At 46.9% G+C, this 14,257-nt stretch overlaps 1 protein-coding gene across 3 annotated transcripts in view; it reads left to right on the top strand.

Moving 5' to 3' along the window:
- The window catches only part of LOC144756098 (vitellogenin-A2-like), a 607,161-nt gene that overhangs the window by 353,573 nt on the left and 239,331 nt on the right, over nt 1-14,257 (top strand). For all 3 annotated transcript variants that reach the window (XM_078645640.1, XM_078645649.1, XM_078645632.1), the window contains exons 21-22: nt 2,229-2,454; nt 2,540-2,712. In XM_078645640.1, the coding sequence (XP_078501766.1) occupies nt 2,229-2,454; nt 2,540-2,712 (399 nt within the window). The remainder of the gene's footprint in view (nt 1-2,228; nt 2,455-2,539; nt 2,713-14,257) is intronic.

The raw sequence follows: 14,257 nt of genomic DNA on the forward strand, positions 1-14,257 counted from the left end.
AACCTAGGCCTGTTTACTTTTTCTCTTTCTAGTCAGCTTCGCTCCAAACCCAGTGGGAAATTTCCCTACATTGGATAGGGGGTGGATAGTAGTTTCCCCCATCCACAGGCTGGTTTCTAGGGATACATATGGCATCTCTGGTTCCCACAGAAAACACTCCTGGACCTGTGAAAATCAGATAAAGTGCTGCCCTGCTGTTTGATACCTAAAGGAAAACTGGGTCTGCTTGCCTTAAACCCAGTAGCCCAGAAGTGACTCCCAGAGTCAGTTGGCTGACCAGTTTGTGCTCCGGGGACACACAAGGCCTTTTCCCTGCAACTACCTAACTGTTAAAGTACCAAGTAAAACTACCCTGGATCATGCTTCTGGCCACTGTTGGAGTGTATCCTAACACCCAGGTGGGGCACCCAGGTCATGAACCTTTGGCTGATGTTAGAGTGTATTCCTCTTGTCCCCTGACCGCAAGATCTGGGACTTTTATGTCAACTTTCTATCTAGAAAACCATTGGAGAACGCAACTGCTGTTTAAGACACAGTCATTGATGTCAAAATGATGGTTAACCTCAGCTTGCTTGTTTGCCCCGCTGAAGGAAATATGATTTTCAGAACAAATTCTAAGTACGAACATAGAGGGCTTCACCTGGACCAACACCTAACAGCTTCTGGTACACATAAAGGCCTTCCGGGGCACAGACCTTGATTGCTCCTGCTTTAATTGATGACCGCATCAGAACCCTACTCTTCAGCAACCTGCTGTCATCGAGCCCCGCTTTGGATCCATATTGCAGCTTGTCCCACCGAAAACTGGTTGACTACCACTTTTTCACCATAGTTTCAGAGTCCGAAGGTAAACTTTCTACTAGGACATACCTGGTCCCTGTATCCGACTCGCTCCTTTGTGGTTGACCTTAACCTTTGACTTTGACCTGGTCTAACACACCTAATATTTGCAGTTGGCACTCTATGGCTCTATTTGTAATACACCTGATACTTGCTGAGGGCTAACGTTTGTTTGGAGGAGCTATCGTACTCTTCCAATACGTGGACAACCAGCGGGCTAACGGCGGCTGTTCCCTGCCTCATTTACTCATTTTAAAGAATTGCTCAAACACCTACTGGGCGTAGTGGATTGCATGTTCGCTACATTTACTGATTCTGGCAACATGAAGACGTTGTAAAGTAGGCTCCACGCTAGCTGCCAACTTTATCTTTTCCCACTTGTGCTTTCATGTTGGCTTAAACATTGACGCTGGTCTACTATAGGATGTCGCAATAGGGATTTGGACAATTGTTATCCATATCCCAAATGGTGATTTATCGTGGCTGTACCATTGCTGTAAAAAATCTGACCACAGCGGTGAAGATCATTTGCTGGATACAGTGTCCCTATGTTCTATGTATTAAATAACTTTTCCTGACGGGGGTAGTCAGTTATCACTTATTTGTGCTGTGCTCTGTCTTTGTTTTGTACCATTTCTTCACCATAGTTTCAGAGTCCGAAGATAAACTTTCTACTAGGGCATACCTGGTCCCTGTATCCGACTCGCTCCTATGTGGTTGACCTCAACCTTTGACTTTGACCTGGTCTAACACACCAAATATTTGCAGTTGGCGCTCTATGGCTCTATTTTTAATTTAAAGTTTTAAAATTCATACTTGTTTCTACTTATTGTATTTTTTTTTATCTGTAAGCCATGTGACAATTACATGTCACATCCATTGCTAATTATCTAAAACACTTTCCCTATAAGCGAACTCCCTTTAAGTGCCATGTGTGCATTTCAGTTACAGCAAGTACTGCTGCCATTTCTAATGAGCTCTCCGGGTCTACTCCATGGTTTTACTTGGCCCTAAGTACACATTTTATAACATGTCTTGCTCTTAAACTTGTCAGGCAAAGAAGGTACACAGTTCTCCCAAATAATAATGCATTAGGCAGTTTCATACTTTGTTGTTAGTAATTTGCATACCTTAATTTCATGGACCAAAGACAATTTCCATCTCTTTTGCTTATTTTGTTCTGAGAGATACATAATAATAATGGTCTGACTGTTCATGGCATGCAATGGGTCATGAATGTAATAAGTAGAACTAAAGTAAATTGGTAGGTCATGGTTTAACAATGCTTGCAGAGCAAGTGACTTGTGTTAACAGGTAATAGAGAAGCAAATACCTTTATCTCCTCACACAATTCTTCCTTCATAATATAAGTGATATTTTTTTTTCAGGATGCATCCTCTGAATTGGTGGTAACGAAGTATGCCTACTCTGCACAGGAAACAAATCACCGCCTGGCTCCACACAACCCAAGCACATTCAATGAATGTGCCAAATCCACAAATTATGGTTTTCAAATCTGTCTGGATTTAAAATCCCATAATGCTGCATTTCTGAAAAACTCAGCCCTCTACAAGGTGATTGGAGAACATGAAGCAACATTTGTGATGAAACCAGGTATTTATTAGAGCAAATTAAATTATTTGCGGATTGCTGTAACAAGCTGTAGTGCATCCTGTTTTTATTGATTGTTTGCTGACAGTTCATACAGATGCAGTTGTAGAAAACCTGTTCCTGGAAGTACAAATTGGAGCAAAAGCAGCTTCCAAAATAATACATTTGTCAAACCTCAATGTGAAAGAAGAAACGCCCCAGGATTCTGTGATCCAAATGAAGCTGAAAAAGTTACTTGGACTTGATGATGATTATTATCAGGTAAGTGAAAGGAAGATTAACCATGAATTAGCAGGTCTTTTTGCTAATTCCACTCAAATGTACTAAAAGAATTTAACAGGTGTCTTATTTGAAATGTCTTTGTGGAAACATACTTGGCAAATGTGGCATAAATCTCAGCTAAACCCAAAAAGGATCTAACATCATCCTTTAAATTTGGGGCTGGTGCATTCTTAATTGCCTGCGCCAACTCTTTTTTTGGTAACACCCACGCTCAGAAGTTTCATGACCCAAATATTGAACTGAGTGTAAATTCACATTTCTTCAACTTTGCCCTAAGGCCCTTGTCATTCAGGACAGACAACACATCCCTTACCCTTTGACTATGTTCAATGTGGTCTTTTCTCACAATAAGCATGTCATCCTGAAAAAAAATAACGCCTCCTGATTTTTAAACAGTTGGCACAATAGACACTGGAACACAACAGCAGCAGGAGGAGCTAATATGCCGGAACTAAAAACACCCATATGATGTGATGAAAGCAGTTAAACTTCTATTGATAGGATGCAACACTACCTGATGATGGGCCACAGTTAGATCAAGAGTTGAAAATCATTTAACACTATTAAATAATGCCAACATTTCACAAACTTTAGGTAGTGGACATTTATCAACAATGATGTTCTGATTAAGGTCATGCAAATCAATGCAAAGTCTAACTTTTCCATTGGCATGTCTTGCTACGACTAAGGAGGTTAACCATTCCCTGGCTCCAATACTCTCTATAATACCTTCCTTTGTCAACATGTTGAGTTCATCCTCGAAATAATTCCTGATACAAAATAGTATATTCCAGACTTTGTGGATGACCTGAGTATAATTCTGTTTAAGAAATATTTCATTTCAGCTTTTCCAGAAAACTCACTGAATTGGTGTTGTGAAGAGAATTCTTCAATATTTAGCAACTTATTTTCTAGGTTCCTCTGGTCCAACGAACCCAAAAATAATAGCCTTTTCCCTGCAACATAAAGTTTCCTTTCAGACTCTCTACCTCTGAATTCAAACTTGACAACCTGACACCCCACCATCAGTATTGGCTCACCAGTAAAGATCCCCAAGTGTACAGCAGTTAGAAGTAATTCTTCACCTAAGGTGTCCATAATTTTTTCATCCCACACTTATTTATTTATAATGGTAAATGGGGAACCAGAATCGGCTGTCATGTCAACTGACACTCCGTCTACTGTAATAGAATACATTGGTTTGGACATCTTATGGGAGCCCAACCTCAAGACTTCTGACTCTAAGCTCAAATCACATTGCAATTCACATTCTCCTTTATTATCTAAATAAGACTCAGAACAATTAGTAAAACATTTGACTGTGGCATTTGGTTTCTTTCTACTGCCCACTTTGGCAAAATGATGAACAATGACCCAAAAAAAGCATATTAGTTTCCAAGCAGAACAATGTTTATCATTCACCAAAGGTTCTGTTTTGCAACATCTATAACAACCTTTCTGGTTAGCTACTGAACATCCTGCTTGTCTATATGAGCGTGACAAATTCCCATTCTGTTCAGTTATGCTCTTTGAACTAGTATTTCCAGGTACAGCAACCTTGAAAATGCGTTCTTTTAGTTACATATTTGTTAAAGCAGCTTAGACACACTGTGTTGAAAGTTCCACTTTTCACAATGGCAAGGGCATCCTTCAGTGTAGTATCACCATTAGCCCATAGTTTTCCCTGGACGTTTGAATCATTATTGTGCATTATCGTCTGATCTCTTATGAACTCCTCATGGAGAATGCTGAATTTGCATGACACAGCAAGATTTTTGAGTTCTACCACATAATGCTCAATAGGTTCCTGAACACCTTCTATGTGCTGAAAGACATTGAAAAAGTCAATTGAAATACAAACAGATAGTGAAACGTGATTGTGTAAATCCTCCATTGCATTAGCAAGGATGCAGAAGGATCTGTTTATTCTGAGAAGCAAGCAGATCCTCCCTTAAGCCATCTTCAATATTGATGCAATATTGTTGCAGGGATTTTGCTCAGGAACATAACTATGCTTGGGACCATAGAACATGAGTAGTTAGTGATTAGGTCACCACACCACCTCGGTACCATGAGCCCGAGTCTGACTAACTATAGTGTTTCACTTGCCCTCCTACTCACATCCAGAGGAACAAGCAAATTGATACCCCAGAACACAACACTCCTGACCCTCCCATGGATCATGGTGACAGGATACTCCCCTTTGTACTCCCATTTGTCCACAATAGGATATGAAAGAGGCACAAAGTAAGCTTGAAATGTTTATTTGAACTATCGTGCTCTGAAATGCGGTATGCCTGCCACCATTAGAAAACAACTGCCTAGAAAGATTCCCATCAGCATTGTCAATAAACTGTAGATTATAAAAAGCCCTGTCATATTATAAGACAGAATGTCCGAACCCCCTCCTCTTCTACAGACACAAAATTGATTATACAGCTAAGATCTCTAGGTTTAGCATCAGACCCCATAATTTAGCATACCCAGATGAATGTCTTACATCTCAGATACAGCGATGATCTTCTCCCAGGAAAAATTGATCTCTCTCTCTCTCTCTCTCTCTCTGTTAGAGTGATGTGCTACTAAACAAGACCTGCATTTCTGCTTGGTGTCTAGGTGCGAGTGCCTGCTCAGAGCATAATACCAAAGGACAACAATCCGTATGGTCGCACACTGCTCCTCCTACCAGCGTGTTGGCCCCTGGGCATTTTGTTAAATGCAGTTTGTTGCAGCGTGTGCGCTTCTGAAAAAATGTCGAGTATATCCACTGTTGTGCTGGCCATCCCTGGACACGTGCTTCGAGGTCATTACCTCTCATCAGCAGGGAATAGGTGTGTGTATGGGGCTGCTGCGTAGGCTGCCAAAAATGTTCTCAGGTCTTGATACCTCTCGCGGCGCGCAGGTGCGTAACCATGAGCTCGTCAGCTCGACTGGCTCAAGGGAGCCTTAATAAACAACAATCTGTATGGTCGCGCACTGCTCCTCCTATCAGCGTGTTGGCCCTGGGCATTATGGTAAATGCAGTTCGTTCCAGCGTGTGCGCTTCTGAAAAAATGTTGAGTATATCCACTGTTGTGCTGGCCATCCCTGGACACGTGCTTCGAGGTCGTTACCTCTCATCAGCAGGGAATAGGTGTGTGTATGGGGCTGCTGCGTAGGCTGCCAAAAATGTTCTCAGGTCTTGATACCTCTCGCGGCGTGCAGGTGCGTAACCATGAGCTCGTCAGCTCGACCGGCTCAAGGGAGCCTTAATAAACAACAATCCGTATGGTCGCACACTGCTCCTCCTACCAGCGTGTTGGCCCCTGGGCATTATGGTAAATGCAGTTCCTTCCAGCGTGTGCGCTTCTGAAAAAATGACGAGTATATCCACCGTTGTTCTGGCCATCCCTGGACACGTGTTTCGAGGTCGTTACCTCTCATCAGCAGGTAATAGGCGTGTGTATGGGGCTGCTGCGTAGGCTGCCAAAAATGTTCTCAGGTCTTGATACCTCTTGAGGCGCGCAGGTGCGTAACCATGAGCTTGTCAGCTCGACCGGCTCAAGGGAGCCTTAATAAACAACAATCCGTATAGAAGTTTAGTGGGTCAAGGCTACAGGCAGCGTCCAGGAAGGAGGCGTTATCATCAGGAAGCCACTGGATGAAGCTGCAGTAAAGATTTCTACACTCAGACTTAGGGCCTGATTTAGATCTTGCAGGCGATTACTCTGTCCGCCGAAATATAAATTTCATTACATCCTATGGGATTTATATTTTGGTGGAATGGATATTTGTCACCATTGTGACGGAGTAACCCGTCTTCCAAAATCTAAATCAGGCCTTTAGTCTCTTTTTTGGAAGTCAGAAATCTCCAGAAGCACAAGACTATAGCCAATATGAGTTCCACCATGCTAGATACCTCTTTGGCAAAAGATTGTTGTACTGGATTTGCTGCTGCAGAGAATAATGTAGCAGGAGCTGCTGCATAGTCAGGCCAACCAGAGATGCACCTTGGGTAGATAGACAAGCAGGTTAGTCCCAGTCTTCTTTCAGTTCTCAAAGCAGTTTTTTGTCAAAAATGTTTTAAGTCCCAGGTTTTCGAATTAGGCTATCTGGCACCTTTAACACCACCGCCAAGCATACAGGACTAGAGGGGGTTAGGACTCACTCAGGCTTGGTCTAGTTGTGTGTTCCAGATAGTGGAACAGTGTTCAAGCAGCAAAGCAGTCTTTCTATATGTAGCAAAAAAGTCTTCTAAAGTACACAGCAGCCACAACAGCAAGCAGTCCTTGGAGAGTCCTACAGGTTCAGAAAATGAACAGAAGAGTGGGTCTGAGGGTCCTATTTTTAAGCCTGGGGCTTCCTTTGAAACAAGAGCAGTTTCTCAACAATTTCCTTTGAAGTGCTTGAAGTTTCCTGCTTCCCTTGCCTGGCCGCCTGGCTGACTGCGTGAGGAATGCATGGGTAACAAGAACTTTGTGTAAAGGCAGGGAACAGCCTATTCAGTTGCAATTGGGGCGGTTCTACCCCCATATTGCCAGTAATGGCCCATTCAGAAACACCTAATCCCTCTATTGTGTGGCTGTCTGAGAGGAGTATACAAAGTTTAACTGAACACTACACCCTGGCATGTGACCCAAGAACAGGCTGGAGGCACCCAATATTTAGGATGGGAAAATGCCAACTTTCATAAAGTGTCATTTTCAAAATTGTAAGGTAAAATCCGACTTTAAGATTTAGAGATGATTTTAAATTACAATTTCCCAGACACAAAACATGAAATGTTTGCCTGTTCCCAATCAAAGGTTAGCACTTATTAAATGTAATAAGGTAACCCAATGTTATCCTATGGGAAAGGTAAGCCTCACAGTAGTGAGTGAAAAACGTATGTAGTACCTTTTCATTATAAGGGCTTGTAAAACCTAAAACTACTTGTCCAACCTTTTAAATACACTGTGCCCTGCCCTTCGTGCTATCTAGGGCCTACTTTAGGGGTGGCATATATGTAATAACAGGAGAGTAAAGGCTTGGCAAGTGGTATAGTTTCCTAGCCAAATTGGCAAATTAAAGCTACATTTAGGCTGCAATGGCAGGCATGGGTCATGTTTTAAGGGGCTACCTAAGTGGGTTGCACAATAAGTGCTGCAGGCCCACTAGTAGCATTTAATTTATAGGCCCTGGGTATAGTACTGTACTAGGGACCTATAGGTAAATTAAATATGCCAATAATAATAATAATAATAATAATCCACATTTGTATAGCGCACAATCACCCGTTATGGTCTCTAGGCGCTGGGGGCCGTCGGGAAGATTAAGCGAGCTATTGCCCAGAGTCGCATGGTGCTGGGCTAACCTGCCGCCGGAGCCGGGGGTGGAACCCTGATCCCCAGATTCCAGCGTCAGTCGCCCTGGCCGCGGCGCCACACCTCTCCCAATCAGGTGTAACACAATTTGACCATGTTTTAGGGACCCTTTTGCCGGTTTTTGCTACAATCCCTAAAGACCTCTCACCTTGTGCTTGGGACTCTGCTGTGGAACTAACCTCGCCGGACCCGCTTCGCGGGTCCCGCAGCGCCGCATTTTAAGTGCGTGTGACACCAGGAGAGTAGCTGTGACCCCGGGGCGTGTGGAGCTGACGGCAGGGCTGCGAGCTAGGGAGCAGGGACTTAACCATCCAGGAGTCCCTGCGAGCCCTCGCTACACCTGGGCTGCTCTCCCTGCTGGCCCCGCCCCCCGCCCACGGAGTGAAAAGCGGGTGTGCTGCCTGCTCTGGTGGGACCCTTTTGCCGGTTTTTGCTACAATCCCTAAAGACCTCTCACCTTGTGCTTGGGACTCTGCTGTGGAACTAACCTCGCCGGACCCGCTTCGCGGGTCCCGCAGCGCCGCATTTTAAATGCGTGTGACACCAGGAGAGGAGCTGTGACCCCGGGGCGTGTGGAGCTGACGGCAGGGCTGCGAGCTAGGGAGCAGGGACTCAACCATCCAGGAGTCCCTGCGAGCCCTCGCTACACCTGGGCTGCTCTCCCTGCTGGCCCCGCCCCCCGCCCACGGAGTGAAAAGCGGGTGTGCTGCCTGCTCTGGTGGGACCCTTTTGCCGGTTTTTGCTACAATCCCTAAAGACCTCTCACCTTGTGCTTGGGACTCTGCTGTGGAACTAACCTCGCCGGACCCGCTTCGCGGGTCCCGCAGCGCCGCATTTTAAGTGCGTGTGACACCAGGAGAGGAGCTGTGACCCCGGGGCGTGTGGAGCTGACGGCAGGGCTGCGAGCTAGGGAGCAGGGACTTAACCATCCAGGAGTCCCTGCGAGCCCTCGCTACACCTGGGCTGCTCTCCCTGCTGGCCCCGCCCCCCGCCCACAGAGTGAAAAGCGGGTGTGCTGCCTGCTCTGGTGGGACCCTTTTGCCGGTTTTTGCTACAATCCCTAAAGACCTCTCACCTTGTGCTTGGGACTCTGCTGTGGAACTAACCTCGCCGGACCCGCTTCGCGGGTCCCGCAGCGCTGCATTTTAAGTGCGTGTGACACCAGGAGAGGAGCTGTGACCCCGGGGCGTGTGGAGCTGACGGTGGGCTGCGAGCTAGGGGGCAGGGACTCAACCATCCAGGAGTCCCTGCGAGCCCTCGCTACACCTGGGCTGCTCTCCCTGCTGGCCCCGCCCCCTGTCCATAATCTTTCCCTCTCCACCTTAAAAGGAGATCAACGGGCCGCTGCGCGGGAGCGCGCAGGAGCGTGCCCGGGAGAAGCCCGGGACAAGGGCGGGACCGTCTGTGGCCGTCCGGGGCCGCTGGATGCCGGGCTGGGCCACTCCGCTGATCTTTGCATAAATCTACTAGTTAACAGTCAAGCGGGCTTTCAACGTCCCAATATGCCGGACCACTCCAATGGTCCAGTCCTGAGGTCTCCAACGGCCGATGTTGGCCTATCTGTGGTTGGTCCCTTGGACAAGTTTTTCAATCGCCCCGTTAATCCTATTGACAAAGAGCTATCGCTGGCTGAGAGGCGCGCAGAGCGCAGACTATCAATTGAACTGTTAAAGAATTCGGGGGACAAGCGCTCTGGCCAAATTTATCCCGCTTTAGTAACACCATTGTCCTCACTCCAATTACCTGATTTCTGTAATCTGGGTCACGATGCAAGCACGAATGGGGACAACCAGGGTAGTGTGGGTGATTCATCCGTCTCCCGTGCAAGCGGAAGTCCTATCACAACCCCAATCCCCCTATCTGTGGTAGGTGCTCCACTGACCAACTTGAAGCCGGGTCTTAAAAGGAAAAGTAACCATACACCTAGGAAAAGCCTTCCCCCTAAACCACCCCATAAACTCAGGAAAGTTAACAAAAGTATGTATCTTAGCAAGACAGCTACTGTAGAGAGTCGAGGGGGGGAACCCGCGCTAGAGGGGGTAACTACACCTTCTGGCAACATAGATCCTAGTTTACCCACCTCTATAGACACAGAGATGGTAACAGCTGACACACAGCCGTGGCTGACTAGCTTGCTTCCTGAAGTAGAACGGCTATTACGGTCCCTATTGCTTCCACTAGAAGAACGCATCACAAAGCTTGCCGACCGTTTAAACCACTTCGAGCAAGCTACTCTTGACAATTTCTTTTCGACTAAGGCACTATTAAAAACACAATTAAGGCAGGAGGGCAACAACAGCTGTAAGATCATTGCTGAAGCCCCATCACATGCTAAGGGTCAAAGGGAACATCCAAACTCTCCCCTGTCTGTAATAACTAGTGGTGGATTGGCAAAGAGACCCTCGAAGTCCCTTAATCCAGCACCACTAGGTATTGTTGCAAATGCACCCATCATTGCATCAACGGGCCAATCTGTTTTGCAACAGCCAATGCCTAGTAGTATTCGGCTGGGTACTGTAGAGGGAGGAGGATCGGAGGGTACCAAAAAGGGTATTGTTGTATCATCTGCCCCAGGAACTGTAAACCAGTCAACAACGATCAAATTGTTACCCCGCCCTGTCCCGCCTGTTCCCAGACCGCCCCTACCACCCTTGAAAAAGCCCCCACATAAGACACCCCCTATGAACCTCACCCCTGACTCCTTCCCCTATGCAGCGGTCCTGATTAATGTCCCACCACTTACATCTGGACAGAGAGAATCCTTCCAGACGCTTAAGAACAAAGCCATGCACTGGTTAAGGGTGAATCGGCCGCTGCCTGGGGACGTAGATGGTCTCATTCTGGGAGTGAGGCGAATAGATTGGATAGGCTCTACCACTAAAAACCTGGGGGGGACTGTATTTTGATCAATTTTCAAGATCCAAGGGTGGTGGGGTGGATTACGAGACAGGGCTGGTGCACGGGCAAGGGAGGCATTGGTATTGTCGACCTTACATTTTTTTACCCGCGCCCCTCTTGTGTTTTGACCACCCTGATCGCTGAGGCGAACGGCCCTGGAAATTGCCTGTGGCCAGGGATTGCAGGCCAACCCATACAGAACCCTATTTACCCTACCATCCCGTCCACCTCCGTTGTGGATGTGTGGAATGATTTAGGGAGGGGGCAGTGACAATCCCTTGACTGCCAGGTTAATAATAGGACCCCAACACCCAACAGAACGATCGGTACCCCTTATTGCGGGAATTTAAATTCTTTCGTTGAATCTATTTCGTCGCCCGCTTCTAGGGAGCATAAGGGACTAGGTGGCGCAAGGGAACTAGAGATAGTGCAGATTCCGACAGAGTCTATGAACACCTGTCCCTTGGTGGAAGTTACTGATCTGGTTAATACCATCGAGGCCGGTAGCATCCCGACTGTGACGGATCCACTTTTTAGGATTCTCAGTTGGAATGTGGCCGGGCTGGATAGGAAACTTTCAATGCCTGACTGGAACGCCCTGGTGGAGGACTATTCTATATGTCTGTTCCAGGAAACCTGGTGCAGGGAGCCTTCTCATAAGGCGGGATATTCATCCCACCACATACCAGCAGTACCAACAGAGTGCGGTCGTGGCCGTCCCTCGGGAGGCCTCCTTGTATGGGTAGCTACCGCACTCAATTGTAGGGTGGTTGAGCATGATACCCAATGTCCCGACCTTCTTAATATCACACTAAAAAATTCTAAGGGCCAGGTCATTCTTAATATATTTAACATCTATGCCCGAGGTGTAAAGGGAGGCAGAGAATCCCCCATTATAGCACGGCTGGAAGCCCTGCTACGAGCATCGCCATACAAGCATTGTACCCTGGTGGGAGGGGATTTTAATTGTACCTTTGAGCCTCTTGGCCTTGAAGTTTTAGAGGATCAAGAGGTTGTCGACAATAGGTGGGGCATTCCGGCCTTAGAGCTTAGTCCAATCAAGAAATGGTCGGAAGTGGCGCTCCAGGTCATCTCTATAACATCTGAGTTTGACCTGAGGGCACTTAATGGTAGGACCAACTCCGATAAAGAGGGAGCTCATACCTACAACAGGCCTGCGCACTCCTCCAGGATAGATTATCTTCTCCTGCACATTCATTTGTGGACGTTTGTTAAGGATATGGTCATTATATCTACTGTAGATAGTGACCATAACCTTCTTTCACTTACCTTGTCCAACTGGTGTTTAGATGATTCTGGTAGGAACAATCTGTGCTCCTCAGTCCCGGATATGTCAGTTGTTTCGAACTGTGGCCGTCGGCTTAAATGGGCCAAGTTGTCCCTTTCACCTGAGAAATTACTTTTTATTTCTCAAAGCCTAGCGGCAGCAGTGGGTAACCTTGATCCTCGGGGGTGTGGGGTGGGGGACGTCCTTGCAAGATTTTGTACCCTAACCCTGGCGCTTAGTGATCTCTTTACTGTCCCAAGTAGCACCAACGGAAAGAGACCAGGTTCTTGGGCTAGACAGGGGTGGTTTAACCGCACTTGCAGAGAGGCGAAGACTCTGCTGGTCGCTGCAGTTAAATCCAAATCCCAAGAAAGGACCAGGGAGGCCAGAAGGTCTTATTTATTATGTCAAAATGCCGCAAAGAAGGAGTGGGAAGACAACTTCTGGCAGGAACTCCTGACGGCCAGTCGCGGGAGAAATGCGAGAAGTTTTTGGAATTTGGTGGGTAGTAGGAAGCGTCCTGATGACACCATGAGGACGTGTACTATTACTGCCAAGGCATGGTTTGATCACTTTTTGGGTCTCTACTGTGCTATTGAAGGCCCACTTAACGACCAATTCATTCTCCCCTCCTATCTTATGGATAGAGATATGGTTCTTTTCTCAGCCCAAGAGGTTACGAATATAATTAAAACCCTCACTCCACTAAAAGCAGCAGGCCCGGATGGGCTACCAGGGGATCTTCTTCGTGCACATCCAGGTGACTGGGGGGTGTTGATCTCCGCTCTCCTCAATGCCATCATGGGGGGTGGGTTGGTTCCAGAATCCTGGAAAGGGGCCGAGGTAGTCCCAATATTTAAAAAAGGAAATCGGGACCTACCTGGAAACTACAGGCCCATAAGCCTGATTGACTCGACCCAGAAGGTGGCGGGAAAAGCAATTTTGGGTAGGATCCTCTCATGGGTAGACGAAAACCACATACTATCCGAGATGCAGGCTGGGTTCCGTACTGGCACAGGAACCATTGAACAAGTTTTCAGACTCCTGTTACTGTACTGGAAGGTGGTGGTACTGGGCAGGGGCAGTCTTTATCTGGCCTTTATAGACCTAAAGACTGCCTTTGACCTTGTCCCCCGGGAGGAACTCTGGAGGGTGCTGTACGGCCTTGGGATGCCCCCATACATCGTGGACCTCCTAATGAAATTGCACAAAGCCACCTATGCTCAGGTCAGATGGGGCTTGAATGGGGAGAAGACTGACAAGATCAAGGTAGAGAGGGGTGTACGGCAGGGTTGCGTCCTAGCACCCACCCTTTTTTCGCTTTATGTGAATGGGGTGGTTGACTACTTGCTTGAAGATCCAGCAGACGCCCCCACACTCTGTAATGTTAAAATTCCAACTTTGTTGTTTGCTGACGACACCCTTCTCATCTCGAAAACTCCCCAGGGCCTCCAAAAACTCCTGAACCGGTTCCAGGACTTCTGTTCAATGAGAGGTCTCGTTATTAATGTACAAAAAACTAAATACTTAGTAATGAACCCTCCCAGGAAATTGGGGTGTCCCCCTATCTTAAATTCGATCCCGCTGGAAAAAGTCGCCGAATTTGACTATTTGGGAATTCGGCTGAGCGACCGCATGAGTTGGGTACCCCATATCACTAAAATGACACTGGTCCACAAAAGGGTGGGGGGAGCCCTGCTCAAGGAGTATAGCACATCATCGAAACATTGTGTATCACCAATCATTGATATATACAAGGCTAGAGCGGTACCTGCATCGCTATACGGAGCAGAGCTATGGGGTTTGGGCTGCTTGGAGTCCTTGTCCAAAGCAGAGAACAAATTTATTAAAGATTTGATGGCACTCCCGATGAGCACCCCGACTGTACCGATGCTTATGGATGTGGGTTGTAAACCAATGAAAGATCTGGCCTGTCTGCGGCCCCTCCTACTGTGGGCGCGACTTTGGAGAGTCCCGGAACTCAAATCCTATGCAG

This window comes from Lissotriton helveticus, chromosome 1_1 (genome assembly GCF_964261635.1).
Source record: "Lissotriton helveticus chromosome 1_1, aLisHel1.1, whole genome shotgun sequence".
Taxonomy (NCBI): Eukaryota; Metazoa; Chordata; class Amphibia; order Caudata; family Salamandridae; genus Lissotriton; species Lissotriton helveticus.